The 14,579-nt window shown below is 39.0% G+C and overlaps 1 protein-coding gene across 1 annotated transcript in view; it reads right to left on the bottom strand.

The window, feature by feature from the left end:
* Positions 1-2,266: 2,266 nt before the first annotated feature.
* The window catches only part of LOC113020887 (protein diaphanous homolog 3), a 166,908-nt gene continuing 154,595 nt past the window's right edge, over positions 2,267-14,579 (bottom strand). The window contains exon 30 of the mRNA XM_080290482.1: positions 2,267-3,716. Coding sequence (XP_080146608.1) covers positions 3,343-3,716 — 374 coding nt within the window. The 3' untranslated portion in view covers positions 2,267-3,342. The remainder of the gene's footprint in view (positions 3,717-14,579) is intronic.

The raw sequence follows: 14,579 nt of genomic DNA, 5'->3' as shown, positions 1-14,579 counted from the left end.
ATTTGTATTTGTATTCTATTTTTATCTTATTGTATATTTATTTTATTTTATTCTACTGTATATAGTATTTTATTTTATTCTATTCTGTACAGTTGTGTACTGTATTTATTCTTATTGTATCCTAATTTTTGCCTCATAACTTTTGCACTGTCCACTTCCTGCTGTGACAAAACAAATTTCCCACGTGTGGGACTAATAAAGGTTATCTTATCTTATCCTCTCACCTATAAATGATTCTCTCTAACTGAGTGTGTGTGTGTGCGTATGTGTCGTCCTTAAATGCTCTCTCATCTCACCCGTTGCACTTCTGAATCACTCAGGACTCGATCACCCCCTCCCTCCTGTGCTGAATCATGGCGCGAACGAATCACTCAGGACTCGCTGTCGCTGCAGAATTTCAGTCAGGTTGATGTCTGGACTTTGACTGAGCCATTTCAACACACTTCATTTTTCAGCCATTCTGCTGTGCCTGAGATTGTTGTCCTCTTGCATGTCCCAATGTCAGACAAGTAAATGGCCTTGCATTGACTCCAGATCAGGGTGGAAATGGTGGATCTACAGGTGACTGTTCCAGAAATCTTGTGGTTTGTTCAAATGAAACTTTGAGAAACCTAACCCCAAAAAGATGATTTTGTTCATCTGGCTGTAGCGTTTTCAGTGGGAGAAGCATTTCATCGCTCATCTAATTGACTTCAGTCTCAGCTGACTGCAGGCTTCCCCAACGCTATGTCCAGATGAACAGAATCAACTTTTTGGGATTTCCTTACCTGAATGATCGAGCATGCATCACGACATTTGTGAACCTGAGCTGTGCTGCATTTTTTTTCTAAAGAAAAAGAGGCTTTCTCCTGGCAACCCTTCCAAACAAACCACACATGTTCAGCCTTTTTCTAATCGTACTGTTATGTACTTTAGCAAGCAAACAGGGGACTGCAGAGTCTGAGATGTAGCGCTCATTTTTTTTCCCCTCCCACTGAACATTGTAGTCTGACCTTGGTTTGAATGTGCTGGGACGTCCACTCTTGGAAAGACTGGCAACTGTCTTCAACGTTTTCCACTTGTAAATAAATTGTTCTCGTTATAGAATGACTGTTGTTGGCAGTGTCCTTAAAACCCTTGCTAAACTGAAGAGCAGCAACAATTGTTTCTCTAAGAAAACCTCTGATGGCTTTGCTGTTTCACATTGTGTTAACACACCTGAATGCTCCAGACGAGAAAACTGCTAAATTTCTGCTTTTATGGAGGTGCTCACACTTGACGATCAGTTACTGTATCCTGGTGCATTTGATTTTTAGCACCTGGGTGCTACTTATCCTGTTGATATGGAAGCAGAAAGGATGTGCTTAGTTCTTTTTACAAACTGCTTCTGAATGTTGTTTTTGCTAAATAAATCCATCACATGTTGTTTTTCATCTAAAAACTTATTTATCTAATTTAAGACTTGTTAAAGACCTTTTTTTTTTTTTTAAATGTCATGGTACCTTAAGAATAAAATAATTTTTTTTCATATAACTATCCATTCGTCCATTCACTTCTACAAGGACACTGCTTACTGTAGCCTCATCACTTTGTACTCTGTCTGACCAAGGCAATACATTTTAGAAAAAAAATCTATCATTAATGGAAATCTGATAAAGAAGAATACATTTGTAGGCCAGTAACACCACCGTACATCTAAAAGAGCCACGTGACGCTTTGAATATTCCGTCCAGGTGGCCACTGGCCTGTATAAGGTAGGACTGTGGTGGCCGTATGCTTTGTGCAAACTACATTCACATTTGATAAACTCAACAATTGCAGTCGTATGTTTTTTTTAGCTGCATGTAGAATATGTGTCCAGACTACAAGGACATTGGCAGGATAGCAAAGTAGACTTACAGAGAAATTGTACAGGTAGGTACAAGAAAAACACAAGAACAAACAGAAAATGCTTGGATGAATGATTACTTTGGCTACGTATGATCTCAGCCTTTGAAGCTATAATGGTCTCACTAAGGCTTTGGTTAGGCTATGTGCGCCTTCTAATAAAGACAGTTGAAGCTGGGAAGTTTATAGAGCATTTTGTCCTGCTATATTAATTTAGGATGGACAAACAACTTTCTGCATTTATGTTGATTACAACCAAAAATGTAAAAAAAAAACCCCAAAAAACAAAACTATTTAAATAAAATAAAAAATAAAATACAACAATAACAGCCACATAGGCAATGACAGCATGCCAAAATAATAATATAAATTATAAAACAAAATAATAAAAAAAAACACATTTATTTCCTTTTTTTATTGCAAATATGTCTACAAAAACTAGGAATACAGATAGAGATATAACAAGTATGGTTAAGTAAGTTCAGTTGCAATGCAGAAGAAAGAAAAAAAAAACACATTCTGGTGCTTTGTGCCATATTTTGGATCAAAGTTTGTTCCCTTTTCTGAAGACTTACATTCACTAGAAAATACACAGAGCAAAAAACAGTCCAGTACCACCAAACTCTAACAAAATCTAATATTAGAACCCGTGGAAGCGCAATCGTGGCTTAACTCGTAAGTATTAATACATTTATAAACACAGAGACAGACCATTAACACATAGGGAGTGGAAACAAAAAGAACTTATAAAGAACAAAGAAAGAAAGGAAAACATAAAAATAAAAATAAAAACCAAAAGTTATACAAATAAATGTAAGTTTGAAACTTTCAATTGTACTTGACTAATGTGATACATAAATACAGACAGGACAAGACATATGATAAAGATGTAAAAATGCAAATGCGATTAAAGTTTGTTTTTAAACATTTTTTATGGTTTACAAAAAAAAGTGCTTAGCAACATTGCATCTGCAGCTTTCAGAGGAAAAGCTGTTATATTCTGATTCTTTGGAATTCATAAATGTTAATGGCAGCACACAGAGGAGGATCAGATAAAGACGGCAGAATCTATTTGGGTGCATTTTCATTTTTGAACTATAATGTAATCAACTAATACGCTTCAATATTCCTAATGAATCACAATCAGAGTTTTTCAAGAAATAACCTCTGAGGACATTGGGCAGGCCAAAGTGCGATCAGCTTTCTGTGCTCCATCTGCCAGAAAATGATTTTTTTTGTACCACTGCGCCTTAAAAACATGGTCCATGAATTCATTACCGTTTCTACACAAATGCATTGTCATTATTTAGTTGCCCAGCTATTTATTTATATTTCCTCTTGTTAACAAAGCTTTTGATTATGACCTTTAAGGTTATAATCAGAGTATATTTAAATGTGTGGGCAGAAATGTACTATATGCTGCATATAAAAAAATGTGTATATATATTTTTTTCTTTCAAATATAAGAAATGACCCTCACAAGGCTCTTAGTTTCGCGAGGAGTGCCTCTACATCTGACTCTCCATTGGTGCCACAGCTGCTCACTGTGGGACTAAAGGAGGATGACTGGAAGGCTGGAGTTCCCGCGCTTCCTGTGCCAACCTCCATCTCTTTTTCGGTCGCTTTAACTCTCTCCAACACCCTCTCTCTGTCCGGCCCATAGCCGTGACCCGCCACGTTCCTGTAACCGCGGCCCGACTCTGAACCCACAGCAGCTTTGGCTCTGGCTGCAGATGGATGGCTCTCAGACTCATTATGGGCCTCCCGGGCAGAGGGAGCTTTCACCGCCGCTGAACTCGCATTTATATTCTGCCGAGAGCGAGACCTTTGTAAAGGTGCCTTGTTGTTTTCTGCGAGTGAAAAACAGAGACAAAGCAGTGAGCACAACTATGAGAATGAGGGAGAAGAGGGTGATGCGTGACTGACACGTTAAATGAATGGGAGCAAGGAGGTTAATCAGATTACAGATTAAATTACAAGCAAGCCACAGAGAAGCGGCAAAAGCAGGCGAGCGATGAGAAAATAGAAAGTCAGGCGATGCAGCGAAACACGAAATGATGAAATAAAAGAAGTTAGGAAGTAATAAAAACAGTTTAGTAAACAATTACGCATGCAAAACAAATTACATACATACACAAGAGGTCGCACTGCTAGTCTGTTAGAATCGACATACTCTCACTGATGAGACTGAAGTTTCTGCAGTACACTCTGGCACAAAGCCAGCTCAGCATGATGAAATGGATATGGCTGATCAACCACAACAGAAACTCAATAACATTGTATGTTGCCCTTTTTTCCAATCTCCTAGTCTCCCCCCCTTGCACGACACCCTCCCACCCAGCTTCACCTCCCCTGATTCTACCATCATCATCCATTCTCCTTCCTCTGCTCTTCATCTCGGCTCTCTGCTCCGGCACTTGTCCTCTTCATCTTTCTTATTCTTTAAAACACATTCCCAGGCAGACAGTGGAACAGAGCAACGCCCAGATGCCAAGATCAGACCTACGTTCTGAATTATAATCCCTCTGAGTAGATCTTAGACTTCATCATCAGTATGTGCGCGCTGGAAGGAGAGGGCAAATCCATATTCATGTGACCTTGAGTGTGAGGCTGAGAGGAGTGGCGCGAGGAAAGACACCGCCGCATTTAAAGTTTCCTGAGCCTGAAATGTCTGGCAAACAGGAGTCAAACACAGCAGAGCAGAACAGAGCGACCCGCTCTGTCAGCCAATCGGTAATGAGTTTGGAGCGTGGCCAGTCAGTCATGACAGTGTGTTTTATGGGCCGAGCTGACGAATGACAAGGAACGTCCCTGAACACAACCTCTGACAAATAAATAAGGATAAAGGGAGGAAAGAGAGCAGACAAGAAGGAAGCGACTGCAATATTAAGGAAAGAAAGTCAACGTTGGCACTCGCGCACACACAAACACACCTTGTTACGTTCACAACAAACCTGTTAGGCAAACAAGAGGCAGTGGGTGACTTTAAAAGGAGGAACTGAGTAGAGTGTTTCGCGTTGCTTGCTGTGATTGAACATTTAACACAGCTGAAAATGCAAGTCTCCTCTCATTATCTGACCCTTTTTGCGCCATCTTCCTGTTGTAGCAGTCTAACTTGCAACAGATGACAATTATTTCCCACTGCTGATCCTTTTTGCTCCACAATTTCCCAATCATGTCCTGTTTCTCTGTCCTCCCCCTAAAAAGTGCATCAGCTACACCCACCCTGTCTGTTTCTCTCTACTTAGCGATGCCCCCCTCTTTAAAGGAAACGCTTGTTTCCCTTAAAAGCGCCGCTCACAGATTCAGAGCTGATGCTGGGAAAGTGATCAGTTCCGTAATAAACTATTTGCATTTTGATATCTTGTTTACACTTTAGCTTAATCTCAAATTGAGGCCGTTTCTGTCACGAAAAGCAACACGGATGGGATTATTATCACACGTCAAGTGTGACAAAATGTCAATCTTTGAATTTACATTCATTTTAACACGTATTAGCATTTAATTATTTTCAGCTCTGCATGTAGCCTAAATTACTTATGAAAACCACATACTGACTGGAGTACAAAATGCTGTTTCGATACATATACATTTACACTTCAAAAAGAAATGAAGAAACCCCACACTTGAATAAGACCTCTTATCCAAAAGTGCATTTCTCTTCTCCCTAACAGGGCCTTGGCCTTTAGTGGTGAACATGATCAAAGTGCTGGCAAGTTCAGTTTCTTCTCAGTCTGTCTGCCTGTGACACCTCGCTGCCCCTTCCTTTGAAGCCTCGCTAGCTTCTCAACATATGCCTTCATCTAAGCTGTAAAACATGTCTGAGAGATGTAAAATATGTCTCATCTTCCAGGTAGCACTCCTTTAACCAACAACTGACAAAGGCTGTACAGGAGAACTAGTCAAGCAGAATTTTAATCGAAATCGCTGCTCTGGATCGTCAAGGAATTCAAAGACAAAACTGTCGTCTTTTATTGAACACATGCCTGTGATGGTAGAGGTGTGAATTTATCCTTCTCACACCATCAAATATGGATTAGCTGCGTGATGTGCAATTAGATATAAAAGATGGTTAGTGTACTTTAGTACGCAACATACTCAGGATAAATCCCACATCATTATGACAGGTCTCGGACTGAACTTTGGTGCCAAGTGACACTGATCTAAGTGATATTACTGCGATACATGATTAGACTCTGATCTGCTGACTCAGGATTCACTACAGGCTTCATAAAGCTTTTTCCACCCCGATCACATACGAGGACACACTTTGATAAAAATGCTTCTGTTACTTCAACACAGTTACATCCACGTCGGTACATTGTTACAGCAAACCATGCAAACCTCCCCAGAAATGTAAATACACATCACCATCACTGCAGCCTGCACAGGAATAAATACCTCATCAGCTTTTGCGACCTATGCATGCTGTGTCGTAGGCTCTATGTTAATATTATAATTCTGGCGTTAGTATTTCTGAGCTATGCACTTTTTCCTAAATCTTGGCCACTGGGCATTTTTTTAGGGTAGAACAGTAGAGAAGTAGGGAGAGAGCAGTGAGGAATGGCACTGAGAAAATGGTCCAGTGCAGACTCGAACACAGGCCCGCTCAACCTTTCAGCGCCCGCTCACCTGCTACTGGACATTATTCACCTCAGTTTTAAAATGCAGCTCTTCGAACACTAAATGGTTACATGTCCTTGTAAGCAAAAAGCTTCTTTCTTCAGTTATTGTCTTCAACCAGGAGCCATTGCAAGCCAGCAGCATTTTTACTGTGTGGTTTTTGTGAAATAATAAGCTGGTGAATACCACTTTTAAGCTAAAAAGTGAAACGGAGTGCTGTCTGGTACTTACACAGAGCTTTTCTATTTCTGCTAAGCACTTTCTTCTGTAATGACTGAATTGTGAAGCCACGGTGGCGGTTTCCAACACCTTTGACGTCACTGATGGAGGCAGAACATATTGAACCAATGTTTGAACTTGGGTTTTGGCCTGTGTATTGATAGAGCACCAATACAGCAGCCCATACTTAGAAGTTCATCTTCACACCTTAATGTCAAACTACTTCGTTAGAAAGCTTTCACAGTGAAATATAATAAAAGAGCAGGAGAGGTATTCTTTTCTTCCACTGGCAAACGGCAACACAAAAGAAAACACATTTCTTCATGAAAGCTCATTTGCGGCGTTTATGTTCGGTGCTGATGCAGGTAAACATTTATTCACTTCTTTCCTGCTTCTGGATTGTCGACATTTGAAAAAGAAGGTAGGAGCAACACTGAGGCTTCTGAGACAGAAAGTGCTCACCTGTCTTTCACTTTTTCGCACTGTTAAAGCTAAACTGACACCATTGTAGTAATAAACTCATCAACATCAAGAGGTGTTAAGAGATTGGAGCAAAACTGAACATTTGAGAAAGCCTAAAGAGTGGTATTTTCCAGGGAGTCAACCATAAACACAGCACTAAACCAGCAGTCTATCACAGTCCTCAGTCCGACGCCGTCCTTTAGTCTGCTTGAAGGCAGAACGGAGAAGAAAAACTGTTCAAAAATGACAATAAAAGAGCTGGCAGACTGAGTGTGTTGTGCCTTTTCGCTCTCAGCTTTGCTGTAAAATGTGTCTTTAAACTGCGAGTCTCAGAGCCCAAAGCCTTTTTTCCCAGCTACTGACACTGGTTCTGTTTCAGCATAAGACAAGCAAAATCTCAAACGAAACAGACTAATCGCTGCTCTGAATCGTTTGAAAATATCACTGGGAATTTCAAGATGGAACCATGGTGGTTTATTACATGTCTGATAGGATGGCATTTTGTAGAAATGTAAAAGGCCCCGTCCAATAGAGAAAACAGAGATTTTTTTTCTCCATCTGCAAATAGCTGCAGAGAGGAATTCACATTTTTCTCTTGTCAGATCATTTGGTCCATTTGCATTTGCCACTTCAAATACAGATGCAGATGAGCCTTTCCTCTCATCTCTCACCCCCTCCCTGTCTCTCCACTCTTATGAAGTTTGCTGTATTTGATCACTTTAAGAAGAGAGCAGTCATGCAGACTTAGAAAAATACAGATAGTGAAGTGACTTTTTCTCTCCACGGAGTGACTGACACAACAAGTTAAAGTTAGCAAGATCAAATACACACTTCTTTACCCGTCATAAATCAAAACATGGCTTGATGGCTTGTTTTTTTTTTTTTTTTTTCACCCTTTCCATTTAAATCTAAATCTTTGCATTTGGGGCCACTTTATGGCTTATGACTTTGGCTACATAATCAAACAAAAGCACATTTTGTATAAACACTACTAATAATTTGTCATTGTTGATTTTAATTTTTATACATGCTTGTGATTGTCTAACATTATTGGCTAGGCTCACATCTTTTGTGTGTACTCCTTTTACATTGCCATTGGTTCCTCTTGCTGACCTGTAGTTGCCTAATATGTTGGTGTATTTACTGTGTTTTCCACTGCTATTGTACTCTGGTTACTTTCCACCTCCGTGTCAACAAGAAATCCCTGATCTTTTTTGCATTGCTGAAGCAACAGACCGTCTGTGTCCTGTTTACACTGGTCATGTAATGCAAGTTTACTTGAAGATTATTTCTGAATGTTTGCTAAAATGCTCATCTATATCCAAACAAATTTAGCTTTAAAATAAAAACATTTGAATATGTGGATATATAGCCTCAGTGTCGTAAGAGCAGCCACAATGAACTGAAAGTGACCAGTTCTGTTTTATCTATAGAAAATTTCCATCGAAGAGATGAGAGACAAAAGCAGAATTAGGCATATCACTTGGAAATCAAATGGTTAAAATGCACTGGTGGCTTTACTTTAAGTCCTACAATGAAACATGACTGACTTTTGTGTTGCAGATTCTTTGTACAGTACAGCAGAGTATAGTCTAGGACAGGGTAGTGTAGTATATAGTTGGTGTCCATGTAGCCAGCCCATCCGCCCAGCATTTTATGGCTGAGGGGTTAAAACATCAGATTTTTTGAGCAGTTATAAATGATCTCCTCAACAGCAGTGAGATCAGTTTGTCACTGTTATTGTAGCCAAGTTTTGTTGTCATGTATTTATAACAACATAAGAACAGAAATCATCTCAGTGTGTCAAAATGTTTCTTAGAACAATATTTCTTCATTCAGAACAGAGACAGATACTCAATTTTTCAGTTTCTGTATAGAGTCTAGTTATACTAGGATGTGAGATTACTGTGTCAGAACATGATAAAAACTATTAGAAACTAAATCTAGGGCTGGGCCATATTATACCATTCACAGTAATACCGGTATAATGTTAGGCAACGATAGGAAAATGAAATATCGCGGTAGAATATGAGCAAAACGTGCATGCGCAGTGCCTTTGTTTTCATACGCACATGGCCGATTGTTGAGTGAAACAGATGAACCAGAATTGGTTTGTAAAAATGGTGCAACTTCAGTGATGTGGAACTGGTTTGGTGTTTGTCCGTCAGGTACACGACAAAGCACATTTTTTTGCAGAACATGCAAGCGGCCGTCGTTATTGTCGTATTTGTCGGACTAAGATGCTCTTAAATCTGGGAGTAATCTGGGTCCTAAACCCCCCTCTTCAGGTCAAACGAACACTGCACTGAGAGTTAAAAACTGTCTAAATTCTTTCATCTTTAATAAAACGATCAGCATTGCTGCTTTACCAGGTGTAACTATAAAGTTTAACTTCCAGGCATCCATGAAAACAAAATTTATTACATTTAACGGAGTTAGAAGTTAGCAAGAAGCTAGCGGAAGTTAGCTCGCTAGTTTCGCTAGTTACCTAAGCATGATATTGAATGTTCTGACTGAGAGATTTCTGAAACAATTCAAACGTACAGCTCTGCTATCACTTCCAACACAAATGAAGACAGGAAACTAAACAGCAGTGACGTTTGTAGGGTTACTGAAGTTGGGCTACCTGGTATACAATGATGTGCTACGTGATCGCTAGCGACACAGCTATGTTAGCATAACATAAACAGTGAGGCTGGAGGACGAACACTAACACTTTTCCACTTATAAAAGTTAACGTTAAGGTTCCTGATAGTTAGAGACAAATGCAATCACATGGCAGGATGTTGTAAACGGACCAAACTTCAGTCAGGAGAACAACTGAGATAATCCATCCACAATACAAGGTTAGTCATTAATATACTGCAACAACATGGGAATAGAGCAGCTGCCAGAGAATTCAACATTAATGAATCAAAGGTACAGAAGTGGAGGAAGCAAGAAGAATGAGTTTAATAAAGTTTGATTTATCTGACTGCTTTGTTTCGCTTAATGTGCCTTATAATCCCGTGCACCTTATGGTCCGAAAAATACGTACTGCACACTGCAGTTTAATGTTGCAAAGCACCTCTTTTTAACTTCAGTGGACATGGTTATGCTCAGGATATGTCAGCCCATTTCTTGTTTAAGTGAAAATAAATAGAAGGTTGTCTTTTTGCGCTAGTAATGTTGTGGAGTTGTATTTTGTCTCGCATCAATTATATCGTCAGTTATATCGTTATCGCAAATTTTCAAATATATATCGTGATAAATATTTTTGGCCATATTGCCCTGCTCTAACTAAATCCTTATCATTTATGCCATCTGAATTAAAAATAATAATAAAAAATACCGGTAGTCGCCAGTGCTGCCTCTCAGTTTCCTAAAAGTAGGATCTTTAGGTAGCAGAAGTCACTTGGAAACACAATTTTAAGAACACATAATTACCAATTCACTAACATAACTTAACCCACCCTCCTGCTTATTTTATATCTTTTGCCAGGTGTTCAAGAGTTTAACTATACTGTTAACTGTAACTGACATATTTACTTGTGCATGCAAGAGCTTAAAAATAGGTCCTTCCGACCCCATCAGGAAATGAGTGTGACTTTTGTTTTGTTTTGTTTTTTACTAGGCCTAAAAGGGAAAAAAGCCTTGCTTTCTTTGGTCCTGTGAGTTTTAGACCTACCAGTCAATTAAAAACAGTTTTCAATTGCCTGTCTGCCTCTGAAACAACTATGTCATCTGAAGCATTATCAAGCCTTAATGTATAAATGCTATCTAAATCACAATGTATTTGTACCAGAATTGTCATGACAGCATAGATAATCAAACAATGATTTTACATAATTACCTGTTACTTATGAAAGCTCTATTTCAATACACTTCTTATTTGTAATTTGAAGACCAAAAAATAATTATACACTTAAGTCTATGTACCATGGGAGTCAGTCCTTTGAACCTTATCATCATTTTGACTGCAGTAATACTGGCATAATATTCCCGCCTGTGTTTACACAGAAAGCAAAACACTGTAAATGAAACAAAGCGTGGAAAATCTTTTAACATTTCTGCTATCAAATTCTGTCCCGGCATGAAACTCGATACAATTACAACATTTGCATTCTTTCGCAAATGTAGCTGGGTAATTATGTCATTGGCATCAATGAGCCACTGTCAATATGTGACATATTGAAAATGATAAGCTAAATAACATAATGTTCTGCCGGGTGTGTCGTAAGTTTCCCTCGACAAGCGCCTTTGTTACTGGGACCAGTAATTTTAAGAAAGACCCCCATCAGAATCCATGAGAATTGCAAGAAATGCATTATTGCTCAGTCTGCAGTATCTTTCCCAGAACAAACACCAATTGCAAAAAACCTACTAAAAATAAACCAAGAACAAACAAGAAGTCCTGAAAAAGCTGTTTAGAACAGCATACTATGTTGCAAAAAGTGAACTACCATTGCAAAGACTGCTAAATTTTGCCAAACTTCAAAAAGCAAATGTCCTAGATCTTGGTTCCACTTACCTCTTACCCATGATTTCAGTGGAAATTTCAAATTCAGGATCTGACACAGACTGATTCATGTTCTACACAGTTCTTACAAGTTCATAGAAATTTCTGTTCAATTAGAACCAAATGTTTGAGTTGATGATTGTAATTTTTATACAGTTGTTGTAATTTGTGCTTTAACTATTTTTTGATTGGTGTTTTGTTTCCTTTACAATATTATACATTGTAAAGGAAACAAAACATCAATCAAAAAATTGTCCTCTTTTTTAAATTTGCGCTACTTAAATTTATTTTGGGCTACCAAAAGAAAGAAGAGTGCCTGCCCGAAGGGCTACCAGGGATTTTGACATTTTGTGAGCCCTGTAAAGACTAGTTAGCCGTTAGCTGATTTGTTTGTGCAACTGTCAGTATGCTTCCTCTTTGCAAATATGATTCATTGTGGGAAAATTCCCTCCACTTGTAAGTCATTTTTAAATTGTTCTGTGTGGATTAACCAGTCATTCATGGTGGAACTGGTAACACTGAACAAAACTTGTGCAGAACTTTTCAGACATATTCAGTAGGGGTGCAACGATATTCGTATCGATATTGAACCGTTCGATACAGTGCTTTCGGTTCGGTACGCATATGTATCGAACAATACAATTTTTTTCAAAATTTTTTTTTTTTTTTTTTTTGTGTCCCGTTTGGATCTATAGCCATCAGAATTGTTGTCTTGAGGCCAAGAAAGATGCCAAGAGGATTTATTTTAAGTGGATCATCATATTGGTCCATTTGATTGACCTTTATTATAATTATGAATTTATTTTATTTTCAGTTGCAAACGGGACAGACATGACTGTGGGATAGGACAGGGGGAAAGAATGAAAGAAAGAGGGGGAGAGAAAGAAAGAAAACCAAAGGGGAGAAAAAAAAGAAGAACAATACAAAATTTGTAATTTATTTTATCAACTTTCCTTCTGACGATGCTGTCTGTGTTGAGCGCTCAGTGAATCTGCATTTGACTACTCCGCCTAGGCTCGAGAGTGCAGCCTAGGCGGAGTAGTCGAACGCAGATTCACTGAGCACTCAACACAGACAGCATGGTCAGAAGGAAGAGCGCAGGGCAAGCTAGCGAGACAGAAGTGGACCTCCCCACCCTCATTCAGATCTGGCGTTTGGAATTATTTTGGTTTTCATGTGACGTATGACCCTGAAGGTAAGCGAGTCATGGACTAAAGTAAAACAGTATGTTGGATGTGCCATGCAATGCTCAATTACATGGGTGGGAGCTAGTGTGTTAGCGCAGTTAGCTCGTTAACGTGTTGGCCGTCTAGCCCCTCTGTATAGGGTAGCTCGTTAATGGAGATTTGCCATGTTGTGGCGTTAAGGTTATTTCAACGAGATTAACCTGAAAGCACTAGTGGGAACACAACGAATATGACTGCACATTTACACCGACATCATCCTAGTGCAAAGACAAAAACAACAAGCATGCATGCTACAAACTTTAGCCGAGTCATTTAGACAGCTGTTAGCACAGGATTCTCCTTATGGAGACCTGATATGTTTAATATGCTGCTGAGAATATAGCCCAGAAGAAGCGGATAGTATAGCTTTTATTTTGGAAAGAGACATTTCTCTGTAATAAACTCTCTTTTCCAAAGATGAGTGATTCCTCAATCAGATACAGGGCTCGCAATATCGCTAGCCCGACGTCCCGGGGCTATCTCTGCCCTGCCTGTCGGGCTATTGTAGGAAGGAAAAATATATGTCAATGCTTTTGCATTCTTTCAGAAATGTAGCTGGGTAATTATGTCATTGGGTGAGCCACTGTCAATATGTGACATATTGAAATCGTGTTTGAATTTGCGCTTGTTTTTTTGCTTTCACTTTGCAATCGCGCGAACTGTGTATAGAGAGCGACAGCACTGATCTGTGAGTGATGATAATTTGTGCACCAATTCCTCTGACATCGTCTTATTAATTGTTAGCTTACTATGCAAACATGACAAGTGAAATCTCCCGCAGCTTAAACATGTGAGAGGTTGATCGCGCAGAGAATCGCTGAGCTTATGTGAGTGCGTGTGTAAAAGCAGCAGGATTTATATTTGACTACGATGACCTGGATGACTGAGAACCTTCACAGACAGATATATATTTTAGTTCTGCTGAGCCAAATAAGACAGGTCAGGGGGAAGAAGTGACAGCCAAAGAAAAGCTTACCACAAAACGGAGAAGTTATGACAAATCAGACTATAAGGCAAAAAGAAAGTGCAGCTTTATGGTTTCATGGACAAAATAATTTCTGTGGCTGCGATATGACGAGCTAAAAAACAACACGCACAAGGGTTAGGGTTAAATTTAAAAACTGTACTTTTGTGTTAAAATATATATTTATAATTTTAATAAATGACAAATTAAAAAGGCATGAACATTTTTTTTTGTATCGAAAAAATATCGAACCGTGACACCAAAGTATCGAACCGAACCGTGAATTTTGTGTATCGTTGCACCCCTAATATTCAGTGTATATAACAGAAAGATGAGACTAGGTGTGTGTTTTTCTGCATCTCTGCCAGCAATCAGCACACTTGAGGTTTAAAAGCAGAGTTGCTATGACTCATAGTACAAATAAAACAAATTCAGAAAAGCAAAACTGATTGAATGGAGGAAAAGGGGTGAAAAACCTTGCTCACAAAATAACCCTTCTTACTTCGTTCGTACTCTAATGGACAGTTGTACATTACCACTTAGGAACACAAATGGTATAAAAAGAAAGAAAAAAACCCTTACCATTTTATCTGTGAGGATGGGACTGTGCGCACTGTACTCTAGAAGGCTATGACTTTGCACATACACAATGAGATGTGCCAAGGAGAGCTACATTTAAGAGTCGTATGGTGAAACAAATGTGAGTCATGTGCCAAAGTCC

The sequence above is a fragment of the Astatotilapia calliptera genome, chromosome 1 (assembly GCF_964374335.1).
Source record: "Astatotilapia calliptera chromosome 1, fAstCal68.1, whole genome shotgun sequence".
In the NCBI taxonomy this organism is placed as follows: domain Eukaryota; kingdom Metazoa; phylum Chordata; class Actinopteri; order Cichliformes; family Cichlidae; genus Astatotilapia; species Astatotilapia calliptera.
This window is presented reverse-complemented; position numbering and strand designations above follow the sequence as displayed.